The following is a 14,978-nucleotide window of genomic DNA, read 5'->3' on the forward strand; positions in this document are numbered from 1 at the left end:
GAGGAGCTGCAGCAACATGCAGTACAACAAAAATATGGTGTTTTCTGAAAATTAAACCACATAAATCTATTCTAGTACAACCTCAAAATACAATTATGAACCTGAAAATGAGCATAATATGAGCACTTTAAACGAGCCGTCAGGACTTCTGTACGGTTGTGATGTCACAACTACTATATATATGTAGAAAGTGCTGCTACAGTCATTCCCCGGCTGCAATGACGGGACAGAGATTCAGAGAGCGCAGATGCGGAAGAGCCGAAAATGCTGACCAATCAGAGCAGACTGGGCCATTTCGGGAGAATGGCTTATGGAGGCAGGCGCTAAAACGGAACGTTTTAGACAGAAGGTGAATACAGGTATATTCAGATGGACAGTATGAGAAAAATAATGTGTTTTTTGAACATTAAAACATGTATATAGGTTTTAGTAGAAACCCAAAATACAAATATGAATCTAAAAAGGAGCATGGTATGGGACCTTTAAAGTCCGCTCAGGGCTAAAATATTCTACAGAGCTGTTCTGTGCCGAGCATGTGCAGATGAGGGATTGCTGTCATGAAATATCAAGTGCTGATTTACTGTAAAATTGATTCAGCGATGATGGCTCCTGCTGTCCTGCCACCTGTTCTGTCAGCCGAGAGCCGTGTCGCGACGCACAGATCCACGGTTCGTTACCATGGCGCAGCAGTTCAAAAACAAGCAAATCCCTATTAACCAGTCAAACACTTCCAGAACCAGCTCAGATAGAGAGAACCGCCTGACTACATGGCACAAGCTGCTCGCACACTTCCTAATCATTGGATGAAATAAGTGGGGATAAGATGTGACTGTAGTTGTTGAGGTTGGTCCATCCAGCCTCGGTGTCATCCTGTCTCCGCTCCTCCTTTGCGTGACAGTGATGGAGTACGTCAGCTAGGTTTTTTTGGCTCCTTGGTGAAAAATGAAGCCATTAGTTGTAGAGGGAGACGACCGGTGAAGGCCTTCTTCTGGCTCTGCATGTTCTACAGCAGCCTTAACAGGACAATCCATCTTAATCAGCACCCAGTCCACGCAGCATGTATTGGAACACTTTTTTTTTTTCATCACCAAGATGACAACCCTATCCTTTCATCAGTCAACGAGCCAGAAACATAATGGTCGAGCGAGTCAAAACCAAAAGAATGCATTCAGTGTTGAAACAATAAAATAAGTCAAAGTTATATTGAATGAAGACGAGATCAGACGAATCAATACTTGACATTGTCAATACATTCTTCTCTGTCACTTGTTTTGTTGCTTCTCCCAGACTGTGTGCTCAAGCTGCTTAGTGTCTTCTAGGGCTGCACGATATGAGGGAAATATTTAATTGCGATAATTTTGACTGATATTGCGATAGTATTCCCCTTACTGGAGGGAATGATAATTTTTGTATCATTATTCTCATTTTCATTGAAAAATATTACAATTAAAAAAAAATGAAAATGATTTGGATAGTCTATATTCAGATTCCGATAAAATCGTGGTTAATTGGGCAGCCCTAATGTCTTCCACTCTTATCCTCCTTTGACTCACATGCTGCATGTATGGCGGTGTGTGACCTTGGTCTACAGTTTGAATTTGGTCCATGAGACAAGTGGGTTTTTGACCTGCCTCTAGGCGCTACTGGGCTGTTGACTCATGGATCAGAAGTTGCTGCCAGCGCTGTCGCTGGCAAAGCATGTCTACATGTACTAAAAGCGCGTGTGTGTGCATGTGTCTACAGCATGTTGATGTGTGTGAGTGTTTTCAAAGGGTACTGCTCAGTTCAGGCAGAAATGCTGCAGCCTGTCCAGAGGTATTAACATCTTGGCTCACCTCTCAGTGTTTGTGGCTTACTGTCCATCCAAATACGTTGTGTACAGTGTACAGACACTGTGTGGGTGTGTTTGTGTAAAAAAAGATCAGTTGGCAGCTTTGTGGTTGACAAACAGGGGTTCAGGGGCCATAAAGGGGCCTTCAGGGGGCTCTACACAGTCTTCAAAGCAAAGAATATTTAAATTTTATGTTTAAATCATTAACATGACATAAGACTGTCTAAGACTGCCAAAATCCAGCAGACTACAGTGTTGATCTGACAGTGTCTCTCCATCATCTGTGTCTCCACAGGGTTCAGTAATCATGTATGATGCGGCGAGGGTGCCATCTCCTAAGGATGGTGCAAACGGGATGGCCCAGCCCGTGGTCCTGGGGGCAGGACCAGGACCGGGACCAGCTGCAGGATCAGGAGGGCCGGCGCCGAACACAGTCCTACAGGCTAAAACAGAGGAGGGACAGCCAGGTACAGAGGAAGAAGAGGAGGAGCAGCCCAAAGCAGAGCCCGTCCTGGTGAAGAAGCCGCACAGAGAGATCCTGGACCATGAGAGGAAGAGGAGGGTAGAGCTCAAATGTATGGAGCTCCAGGAGATGATGGAGGAGCAGGGGTGAGTACATGGGATGAGCAACCACTGACAATAATACCATGGGCCTCCTGCAACGACCACTTGTAAAGTTAAAGCAGCTGTAATCTACGTTTTTATAAGGACAATGTGACACATGACAATGTGTCATGTTAATCATGTAGTTCAGTAGTTTTAGTTAGAGCTGCAAAAATGTATCCATTAGTTGTCAACTATTAAATATTCGCTAGTCTTGCATTGCCCGACCTATCTCCACAGGGCTGTGGAGTATGGTCTCGCTACACCACAGATACATTCTGGGATAGGCAAAAAAGGGTTATTTGCATTTCTTTAAACTAATCACAATCGTCTTGGGCGGTGGTACCACTGCAAAATACTCTCAGGAATGAACTTTCGCACCCCGCAAAAGAAAACCCCACAAACGACCGCGTTTGCTTGTTTTACCTCAAACCTTTTCTTCATTATTTCTGTCACAGTACGGCAGTGATGACATATTGTTGGCAGCTCTATTCATATTTTCTAATTGTTTCAAGTCCTCTAATCTGACTGCTGACACCGCTACGTCTGCTATGTTTTCGTCTGCTGATTTCCAACAGTAAGCCTTGAAGTGTGAAATATTTCTTGTTAATCTTTGGTGACATGTTTGAAAATCAAACTGTCCCCAAACGGAGCAGAACATGTAGTCTTATATAGCAATTTGGGGCCATCAATTATGCTAATGATGAAATCTTATGAAAGCTTCTCATGCACAGTTGGCATTTATCAAGTTGAAACAAGTCATTTTATTAAGTTTGTGCTAAGAGATTTTATTGAATCCGACTTGGAAGACTTGCACGAGCGAGCCTCAAAGAAAAAAAAGTTTTAGGATAAGAATAAAAAATGTTCTTGCATGAAGCCCAATATGTATTAAGCACAACAACTCACCAAGCGAGTAAGCGACTCCAGTTGCACTGGGTATTTGATGTCAAGTGACATTACCGTTTTCAGCGAAACCGCAGTTGTTTATCTTTAGTTTACAATTCGGTTATTGTCGAGCTGTTTGGAGTGCGAGCTATGAAAGCATTCTCAGTGTAGTAGAGAACTTGACATTGACAGGTATGTACCTGTAGGGGGGCTGAGTTCACAAGCTGCACCAAAACATTACATTCAAAATCTGTTACCTGCCAAAAGTCATTTTCATCGCAATATTGGGAAGAAAAAAACAACCCAAGCCCTTGCGGAGGAGTGAAGTAAACATAAGGGGCTGTGTTTTTGTTAGGAAATGGTGCATAGCAGCTGTGTTTTGTTGATATGGCCATTTTTAGCAGCACGGTATGGAAATGGGATGGGATCAGGATACATGCATTATCAGGAGTTGTGATAGCTGGAATCTATTATGATCAATAACTTCATATTTTTCATAGGGATGGGCATGAGTATGCGCTTCTTTTTTTTTTTTGCTTTGTAACTGTCAATATCTTACTATGATGTGCTACTATGACAAGTGGTTCATGCACATATGTACTGTAGTGTTACGTTACAACAACATTCAAAACGCTCATAAAGTTATTTTTAGAATGATTGTTTTGACCACTGAAAAGAGCGCTGGGCTATCCCACGATTGAATTTGTCACATAACGTTAGCTACAGTAGCCGTGGGTAATCGCCTCATATAATGGTAAGTTAGCAAGTTAACGTTAGCTAACATTACTTGCGGCTATTAGATTGAAATGGCATAACCTGATTAACCATGAATAAAACTTGAATACATTAACTCGTCCGGGAACATTATTTCTGCCTGAGTCACGTCAGATAGATTTTTTTTATCGACAGTGGTGGTTGTTTAATAATGAAGACAACTCCCATGATCCAACGCTACGTCATCAAAAACTCGGACACTAGTCTCACGTTAGATTGTACTCAAGTACTCAAGGACATCGCTAACAAATAAGTGACAGGACAAATGCATGAAATATGGGGGTGGGGGGTTACAGTGTTTAAATTATGTCATGCCGGTGTTTTCATCTGACACAAAATGTGACCACGGGAACACATGCATGGAGGTGGTTTAACATCAACACATGCATTGCTCCAACACACAGATAAACTCTTCTTTTTAAATAAAAAATACATTTTAAATAAGTCCATACATACCCTTCTCATCTCTGTGCGTGTTGTAACTCTGTCTGACACCCCCAGCGCTAGCTAAGCCTAGCACAGATCCTGGAACTAACCAGTTCCAACTAGCCTACTGCTCTGAATAAGTGACAAAATAACACCAACATGTTCCTGTTTCCATGTTGTGATTTGTATAGTCACAGGGTGTACAAATAACAAGGTCACTATGCTTTTACTATCTAGTAATTGTTGACTCTATTACTCCAACTCTGAGCGAACTCCAGGCGAACTCTCTGCTCCTCACCACAGGGCTTCAGGTGCTGCTAGCAAATCACTCCGCCCAAGTAGCAGAAGTAGCAGTGCTTCGCCTTTCTGAGAATATAGTTCCCAGTTTGTATACGGTTAGAAGACGGCTGTGTCTCATATGACCTTGTTATTTGTACACCCTGTTACTATATAAATCACAACATGTAAACAGGAACATGTTGGCGTTATTTTGTCACTTATTCGGAGCAGTAGGCTAGTTGGAGCCGATTACCTCCATGATCTGTGCTAGGCTTAGCTAGCACTGGGGGCTTCAGACAGAGTTACAACATGCACGGAGATGAGAAGGGTATGTATCAACTTGTCTAACTCTGGGTGTTACTGTGAATAAGCTAAAGTCCCAATAAGTCAGCGTGTTCCTTTTAAAAAAACGCCCATCCATAGTTTTTATTTTCCTTTAAAAACATCCTTGTATGATGCTTGTTTGATGACGAGTTTGCTGTGGAGAGAATGACGTGAAACAAATGAAACCAATGTGGAGGGATGCTCTGATCCTGGAGGTAACTGTTTCCTGGAATAAGAAATAGTTCCATATTAGCTGAAGGACTCTACAGGGACCATTTTGGCAGATAACTGGGTGCTTCCTGCTTGGCCAGCTGCCCCATTTAACATAATTGGCAAATGTTCACAGTCAGCAAGCCGGTGAAGGACCATGTCCTTGTCACTGTTCTAGTGGATTATATTTGCCGGTTGGGTACCTGTGGAGAAGCAGAGAGGTGGTGAAGAGCCTTACTGCCGGGTAAAAAGAAGAGACTGGCTGCTATATGTGTGTTGAGATTCTACACTGCCGACAGGCCAACAGTGGGAGTTAGTTGTGATAACAACCACAGTGTGCTGGGAATTGGGCTTTTGAAATTGTGAGAAACAAGTACTGTAAAACATGCAGAAACATCTCATGGGGAAAAACTATTCAATTTATTCTCTGAATTTAAGCTTTTGAATACAATTTGTGTGTGTGTGTGTGTGTGTGTGTGTGTGTGTGGAGCTTGGGTTGAGCAGGTGGGAGCAAGAAATCCTGATAATCCCTTGAACAAAGATTGTACCATGTAGCTTCATTATACATTACAGCAATAACACACATTTTACATCATGGATGAAAATGAGACACACACACACACACACACACACACACAGATCAATTAATTCATCAGTGGCAGCCATTTCTGCTTCACAGTGTTGTTTATGTCACAGATGCAGCATTACTCATCCTTGATGTTGTTGCATATTTGCAGCCGACACTTGAACTTTGTATTAATGGCCTTCTCCTCAAGTAGTGGTTATTAGTGAGGTTGCCATAGAGACAGTCAGCAAAGAACACAGGCCAACCCAGCGTAGCCGGTTTCATTAGCATGATGTGTGTCCTCCAGCAAAAAGAGCTCAGTGTGTGCTTACGCCAAGGGCCATGAAAACTGTAGTGACTGCACTTTGCCTTAATCCACAATCTCAAGGCTTCTCTCAGGCTGATCTGCGTGCCCACACACACACACACACGCACGCACGCACACACACACTGCTGCTTGAATAACCACAGCTCCCAGGCAAACTCCAGGTTAGCTGAGACTGTAACAACGAGCTCTGTGATACTGTATCAGTACAGAGAAAATTCACTTTCCCACTGATACCTCATCACATTTGTCATTTATGGAAAGCTGGCTAATCCTTGATATATTAGGGGAGGGTGATTTAATTGAATAAAGGGCAAGCTAATTAGTTTTTTTTTTCCTTTGGTCAAGGTTAGATACGAGAGGTGACAAACAAAAACTTGAATGCCAGTAAGTGGGACCGGTGTTTTTTCCAAATTTCTAAAAGAAAAAGTAGTTTTTTTCTGTTTTGTCTTTCACACTGCTGAGTGTACCATGTCAGAGTATGGAGATTAATTAAATCACTACTCCTATGAGATGCTTTGAGTAGCCGAAGGTGGATTAGACATTTCTTCCACAATTTCTTTGTACCCGTCTCTCCTTCCCCGAGCGTGACTGGGCTTCTCAGGCAGTGGGGCCTTGCTGATGGTGGAGCTACGACAGATTGGTAAAGCTGAAAGGGAACTGCTGGACTTTACCATCTGTCAAGGTCCACTCATCTCCTGGCTCGGAGTAGACATAGTTGCTCCTGGTTGAGCGCTGTAAAAGACTCATGATGTCTAGTGGAATAGTGTAGCAGCAGGCAGCAGCTTGGCTAATGATGGCAGAATACAAGGAGACCATACACTCGCGCTGACCAGCTCCACTCGCTCGTCACACTGCACATACTCGGCTGGCAGGCAGTTGCACTTGAAGGACAGCTCTGGACAGACTCAAGTCATCTCGTTAAGCTATAATGAAAGGAGAATCTCATTTGCCAGCTTGGCTCAGCACAGCTCCCCTTGTCTCTCTAATTTCTAATGTTCCTCTTTAAATGAGAGAGCGTGAGTGCATGTGTGCAGGATTAAGGGATAGAGCGGGGGATGAAAGCGAGGAAGAGCAATGCCAGGCATTAGACACAATTAAAATGGTGGCTGGGGTCTGTTTTCATTTGTTGTGGCTATAAGCCAGCAGGCTCAGAATCTACGTCACCCCTGAGTCCCCGTCCTGACTGAGGCCTCGGTGAAGGATTAGGCTAGGGGGCAGGTTGGACGTTTGCCTCCTTCTCTAACCCTGCCAGCATGGCAGACTCTCCCCTCCTCCCTTTACACCCCCAATCCAGCCGTGCTTTTCCTCAGAGATCAAACCAGGATAAATAGTCTGTCATGAGTGATGGTCTCACCCTGGGAGCCAATTAGACGGGATCAGCAATTAAAGGAGTCTGTTCATTTAGCTATCAATGGCCTGGTAGCATCCCACAGTCATTAGTGCACTGAGTGTTCCGCCGCTACAGGGAACATTGGCCTTTTATGTATATTAGATGTGCTGTAAGTTACATACATTTACTCTGTTAGATTAGCTCTTGGAGGAGATGGTACAGTGCATAAGTGAAGCACCGTCAACAACATCCTGTCGTCTTTCCATCAGAACACAACGCATGTACTGAACAGCTCAACAAGTTTACTTTCTACTTTCAAGCAAGTTTGGCTGCCTTATGATAGCGCAGTTTACTGACAGATTTCAAGCTGAAGGGCTGCTATGCATGCAAGGGTCCAGATTCTATTTCATGGGTGTTTTTCCACACTAATTGAGGCATAATGATTGTTCATGATTTGAACTCCTGCGGTGTCTGAGCGTTTTTGCAGCTCTCTAATGAGCTTGAATCTGCAGGCCCAATATACACATCTGCGCAAGGCATGCACACACACACACACACACACACACACACACACACGCACACACACACACACACACACAGAAATACACAACAGAGCAGCACGTGTGTGCTTGGCCTTTCTTTTGTGTTCTGCCAATGGTAAGAGTTTTTTTTAAATTCAAGGCAGAAAATATTACTCCTGCTTCACCAAGATGTGCGCGTGTGTATTAGAAAATGACTTTCTGTTGTTTGAAAGCAGAGTAGAGAGGTGCAGCCTGGCACAAGCAAAAAGGAAACAACCCAGAGATGCATAACTGAATTTGTGGTTCTACTATATACATAATGACGTACAAGCAAATTAATTTCAAGACAGAGCAGTCTACTGTAAATTGAGACAGAAAGGAAAGAGGTGTAGAGGTTTAGGTTTAGATAATAGTCAGGAGCTAAATTGCTGCGTTTTGGCCGCTACTGCTGTGCTATTGCTTTAATACCATCTGCAGTGACACTTTTTGCATTGCAGGAGATGTGAGTAGCTCGGATCTTATTAAGAGAGAGCTGCTCTCGGAGGCTCTAAGGCCAGAGCAAATAGCTATCTCTGCTCTGATGGAGGTCTTCCTGCAAGCCAAAGCCTGTGTAATAAGACGATAAGCCTGTGTCCTATAAGACTGAAAATTGGAGGGACCCATTTTATACATCGTCACCGGGAGGGGGCCCAAGCCAATATAGCAGCTCCGTGCTAGACCAAATAGCTTCAAATGCTGTTGTTGCCGGAGGACTTAGAGAAGATGAGCAATCAGAAAGAGTGGCAATGGCAGATTGTGCTGCTCCAGCCATTGATCTGCTTACACTGTGGGGGAGGTGAAAAGGGCAGCTTTATATAGTGAGAGAAAGGTCTACTCTTTATGTCTGCTATATCTAGTACCTGTTATCTAACCAGACAATCTATGACTGTAAAGAGCATCAATTGAAAATCCTCTCCAATTGAGAGTTGAACAATTTCACTGTGGCCCGGTAGGCCGCTTTAATTCTGCCCCTGAAATAGAAATGTGGGGGTGTTCAGTTTTGCCTTCCCATGTTCCCAGCACCATTCAATCTTACTAACTACATTGGCATCACTTTTCCTCTGTGCTCTTTGCAGCGGGATTGATGGCTGCATAGTTTCATAGGTGTACGGCAGCACCTGGGGACGACTTGCAGAAAAAGGCTCTTCAGATATTGAGCGCACAAACATCCCTGGCATTCTGAAGGAGTACACACAAACACACACCCACACGCCCCACACGTAGGCACGTCCTCATCAAGTCGATGACTATCAGCAAAAGGATGGTCTCTAGGCCACAACTATTCATTTTCCTGGATCGTGAGTTAATGGGGGGGGGATCTGTGGGTGCCCGGAGCTGTCTAATTACTCCAATCAAGTTCTTTAATCGTGGTGATTTTTCATGGCTGGGGTGGCGGGGAGCCCGTCGCTCTGATCGATGTCCTCTGTCTCTCTCCACCCAAATCACTGGGACTCTGCATGCTGTAGGCAGTGGGTCTGGGCTAAATGGCTTTCATTTGGCTCCACTTTGGCTTCTGAACAGTCCCACCTCATACACACAAACACACACACACACACACACACACACACACACACACACACAGGAAAACACACAGTTTGCTCAGTTTAATATTAATTTCAATCAGAATTCAGTGTTACCCAGCCTTGCTGAGAGTGACCGCTCCAATCAGCCCCTCCTCGGCACTGTCAGGGCAGAACAGATGGTGTATTAGGCTGAAAGCAGCTACCTTTACAGCTGCAAGAAGTGCTAATTAAATGTGCAGAAGACAGATGTGTAATTGCAGTGTGCTCATCCTATAATAGCCAGTGACAAACATCCGATATGTGGCCATTTACACAGATTGATTCAGAGCTCACTATGGACCCCTGCCTAACTTTTCTTTAATGCAATTCAAAAGTTAAGCGATCATGTGAGAAATAGTTTTGAGTAGGGCTGTCAAAATAACGCGTTCATTTCGATTAATCTGAGAAAAAATAACGCGTTAAAAAAAATAACGCAAATTAATCCATTCCAGCCGTTCTAGCCACCACTGGACTGTAAAATGAAGGAGGGAGACGAGAATGTGCTGCCTGGATCATTAATTGGAACGTTTACTTGTAAAAATCTTCTTCCTGCCAACCCTGGCTACCGAAATCTGGTGCCACTGATATGTCTGCACTTCTCTCTGGTGCTCTGAAGACGATACAGGCAACACAAACACCGCTGCACGTGACGCTAGTTAACACTATACTCGACAGCAGCTAACGTTAGCCTACCGCTAGCTAGTTAACACTGTACTCGACAGCAGCTAACGTTAGCCTACCGCTAGCTAGTTAACACTGTACTCGACAGCAGCTAATGTTAGCCTACCGCTAGCTAGTTAACACTATACTCGACAGCAGCTAACGTTAGCCTACCGCTAGCTAGTTAACACTATACTCGACAGCAGCTAACATTAGCCTACCGCTAGCTAGTAGCTGGATTAAAAACGGTTAAAATGCTGACAGCTAATGCTAAACGGTGTAAAGTTTGACTGTATTTTAGCCGTCGGAAAAACAGAGCCATACAGTCTTGGAAAAACAACACAGACGGTGCGTTCAATGAAACTGGTAAACTACAGCCTCGTGGTGCATTTGAAGTTATTGTAAATGTCCTTTTCCCACCTGGTGGTTGTTTTTGTCGTTCAACAGCAATTTACTAGTGAAATAAGTTATTGTTATTGTTATACATTATTAAATCATTTAATTTTGACCATATGGCCTTAGCAATAAACAAGCCGTTCTTTAATGTCACCAACTGTTGTTTAGTACCCTTTTTTTTTCTTTTCTTTTTTTACTTTCTTAAAAAGTATCGGTTCAGGCACCGTTAATTATGTATGCGATTAATTTAGATTAATTAATTACAGAGTATGTAATTAATTAGATTCATTTTTTTAATCGATTGACAGCCGTAGTTTTGAGTCTTCTTTCCTCAGACTTCTTATGTCCATAGATGTTTTTATCTATGTAGGTGACTCACCATTGACCAGGTTCTTGTAGGCGTTCAGGTGCTGTGGGGGATTTTCCTGGCTCATACATCTAAACCCCAGGCTCTATTTGAAGCAGCACCACTGCTGGGCCTACACTCTCTGGCTTTGGTTAGTGAGCTAGACCCATCAAAAAGAGCCCAACTTTGCTGTGCTTCATGCTGCGAAGCTGTGCAGAACTTCATGGTCGAGCAATTCAATGGACAGAGAGAGAAGCAGAAAGAAGAAATACTGTAGGTCACATGTCAACAGAGGCTTGAGCTTCACAAGCTCTGACACCGTTTTTTTTTTTTTTGCTTCAGCAGAGATAGCTGCAGGCACTAACATCCTCACCATCATCAGCACAATGTGAAGGAGAAAGCCCTACAACAACGGCATCTGTTTGGCCAGAGCGCATTCAGCCAGTATCCTATCCGAGCCTTCTCACTCTTTTACCTATTGCGCACCCTCCCTCGATACAGACAGCTGAGAGCACCCAGGGACTGCTGTAGATTTGTCGGGAAGCAGCTAACGTTTGGCGATGGCTCTCGCGATGTGCATGGAAAGCCATGAATATAAAGTGTGCGTTTGCGTCCTGCATTGTGCTGAGTTGACAGCTGCTGGGCTGAGAGATTGCCGTACAGCAGGACCTGATGGTGCTGTCACACCGGCTGGCTTCTTGTGTCTGTTGGGCCATCATCCAGCTAGTTCAGCTCTCCATCGCACTTCTCCTAATCTCATTCTCCGTATCTCCAATGCGCTGATACCACCAAACTCAGAATACATGGTATCGGCTGCTATGTTTAATCTGACAACAGCTAACACTCCTCAGACTAATAAATAAGACTGTATAATTTACAATCCAGTTTATAGATTTGTTCCTGCCAGGAGCCCCCGCTAAGAGGATCTGTTGCCAAGTAAGAGTCTGTGTTCTAGCACTGAATGATGGACAGTTCCCCTGCACTTTCCTTATTGCAAGTGGAGCTCACATGTCAGATGTTATCACCTATTGAACAGGAAAATAAACTACATGGCCAGAAGCACATACTCACATACGTTTGTGTACTTTTGGTTTGTGTGTTTCAGTACTAAGTGAAAGACAGTTCCTCAATAATTTGGTAATTGCAAGTGGAGCACACATCAGATGTTATCATTTACCCAAGATGCAAATTGCACATATCCGTGTGTTGAGACTCAAAGAAATTAGTTAATTATTAATTCTGAACATAGTGCTACTGTATATCCCAGGCACCCCTCACACATGCTCTTGTTGTTGTTAATATGAACACTACAGCATATTATTGACTGAGTCAAACTAACTCTGTGATGTCTGGCTCCTGGCTACACTTTCACGGCTTTATTAATTTTCTCCCTTTCCCTCTCCCTCCTCCGTCCTCTTCTCTCCCTTCATGTTTCTCTGTAGCTCATTACATCCCGTTACCACAGCCAGAGCAGAATGTGAGGATGGTGTGGAGATGGTGTGAATACACCAGGAGATCAGCTCGGTGTTCAGTGCTTTATAGAGGCCATCGCTGTCAAGTTCACAGACATGCATAACTCCTGTCCATCTGTAGAATGGCACAGGACAGAAGCTACTTCACTGTGGCTGCCACACTTGTTCAGACAGGCTGGTAGAATTATTCCTGTCCCCCATCGCAAAGCTGTCAGCAGATACAGTCTTACTGTGGCAGGCCTGTGGTCAGAGGTTGTTACTTGTGTTATTAACACACTGGGAGGATGTAGCCCAAAGCTGTATGCATGAATTATTGTATGAGAGTTTGATTCATTCATTATCTACTGCAGCAAATAACATCACAATGAAATGAGAGTATAACTGATAGTGTTGATGCTCTCTGGTTGCACCCACTGACAGACTACATCTGAAAAAAGCCAGATATTCTCAATTAGAAAATATGAATGCAAGTCTACAGTGTGACACAGACAGTAATTGCTTCCCCCGCTGCAGCAGTGTGCAGTATTCTGTCTGGCAGCTCGTTGAAAGCTCCTCACACTGCCCCACAGTCGCTCTCAACTCAGCGCTTAGCTTACACAATAAAACATGACATGCATCCCAGGCCTGAACAAGGAACCCACCGGGGTCGGGAGAGGTTGACAGTGAGTCATCAGAATATACCTCATTTGGCTGGGTGTCATTTTTGATACGGTCAGAGGACGGTCGTTGCCATTTGTTGGACTCTGTGTGATAGCTGGTGATGACATGGCTCCTATGGCATCTGGCACTTATGACAGATGACAATTAGCCTCGCCAGTGCCCCTGCTGCGTTCAGTGCTGTTATTAAAAGCTGCTGCTTCAGTTTGCAGTATGTTCATCATTCACTTTCATACTTATACTCATACTCTGCTCACTACTCAGCCGAGTAGTCAAATCTGCAGATTACTTGTGTGTGTGTGTGTGTGTGTGTGTGTGTGTGTGTGTGTGTGTGTGTGTGTGTGTGTGTGTGTGTGTGTGTGTGCCTCTACTAACTGCTGTGTCTTTATGTGTCCATCCTCAGGTACACAGAGGAAGAGATTCGGCAGAAAGTGAGCACATTCAGACAAATGCTGATGGACAAGGAAGGCGTTATCACCAGAGATGGTCCACACACACAACCAGTGTAAGTTACTGTATATCAGGTTTAGAGGCAGGGTTGGTAATGTTGAAAAGCTACAGTAGCTTTAGTTGTCCGAGTCAAAATCAATAGTAGAACAGGAGGTCACAATACATGTCAGAAATACACTGGGCCCATTCTTTGGAAATTGAAGGTTGTGCATGCAATGAGAGGAGGAGGCCCAGAAGAAAATAAAGTTAGTGTCAAGTGCCAAGCTTCATGAGGATCATGAAACAAAAAATAACCTGCAACATCAGTCAAGCTTGATGCTGTACTGCACAACTAACCAAATGAAACGTTATTAAGGATGAACCACGTCAAATGTCTGAATATTAAAACTGACATTACGATATTACGTCTGTGTTTTTAGCTTATTGCCCATTTGTTTACATTCTGTCACATCAGCATCATGAAAAGTCCTGCTGGTTTGGCTACTAGCAGTCAGTGTTGGGCAAGTTACTTCCAAAATGTAATACATTATAGATTACTAGTTACTGTCATTTGAGAGTAATTAGTTATATTACAATATTACTGTCTCTGAATTGTAATGCGTTACACTACTTTTGCATTACTTTTGAGTTACTTTCACCAAAATAACAGGGGAAGTTTGATTTGGCAGCTAGCTTGTGAATTTCACCACCGGATCAATAAAGTCTCCTCTTTATTCACTTTAATACATCATAGATTATTCATATTTTGTATAATTAATATAAATATGCAAAGTAACTAAAGCTATACAAAATAGATAAGTAAAACATATAATAGGCAAGTAGGAGAAAATGAAAATACTCAATTAAAAGTACGGCATTGTTGTAAAATGTTTGTTTATAGCACTTCAATAAGAAATTCATGTTGTTTAGGTTAAAACACTCTAAGGAAATGTTCAATTATAGTGTGATTAAAACTCACTATTAACATTATTTACAGTACTTGATTTACAGCTGATTTGTGAAAAGGTAGCCTACACAACCTTATTTAACAGTAATTTAGTTTTACTGCGAACCGTCACAGGAAGTGCTTTTATTTTGAAGTAGGCTACACGGAAGTTGTCTGTTGTGTAGCCTACTCTTGCTAGCTTACTGAGAAGCAACATGTCCGTCAGGCTCAAGTTGTTCACTTTCTTGTTTGTAAAACTGCAACATATTGAACAGTAAATGGTCACAGTAAAAGACAAGCGTTTTTGGTCGTCATTCGAAGCCATTCCACTACAGGCATAGTTACTCTCCACGGCTGATAAAAATGCAATGACATTTACGTGTAGCAAGCCTCAA

General features: G+C 43.1%; 1 protein-coding gene across 3 annotated transcripts in view; it reads left to right on the top strand.

Moving 5' to 3' along the window:
• srrm3 (serine/arginine repetitive matrix 3) overlaps positions 1 to 14,978 on the top strand; it is a 92,016-nt gene that overhangs the window by 46,636 nt on the left and 30,402 nt on the right. For 2 of the 3 annotated variants that reach the window (XM_031311092.2, XM_036008862.1), the window contains exons 2-3: positions 2,127 to 2,440; positions 13,612 to 13,713. In XM_031311092.2, the coding sequence (XP_031166952.1) occupies positions 2,139 to 2,440; positions 13,612 to 13,713 (404 nt within the window). In that variant the 5' untranslated portion in view covers positions 2,127 to 2,138. Of the gene's footprint in view, positions 1 to 2,124; positions 2,441 to 13,611; positions 13,714 to 14,978 lie in introns of all 3 variants that reach the window. The other variant, XM_036008864.1, reaches the window with a different exon arrangement.

The sequence above is a fragment of the Sander lucioperca genome, chromosome 13, assembly GCF_008315115.2.
Source record: "Sander lucioperca isolate FBNREF2018 chromosome 13, SLUC_FBN_1.2, whole genome shotgun sequence".
Lineage (NCBI taxonomy): Eukaryota > Metazoa > Chordata > Actinopteri > Perciformes > Percidae > Sander > Sander lucioperca.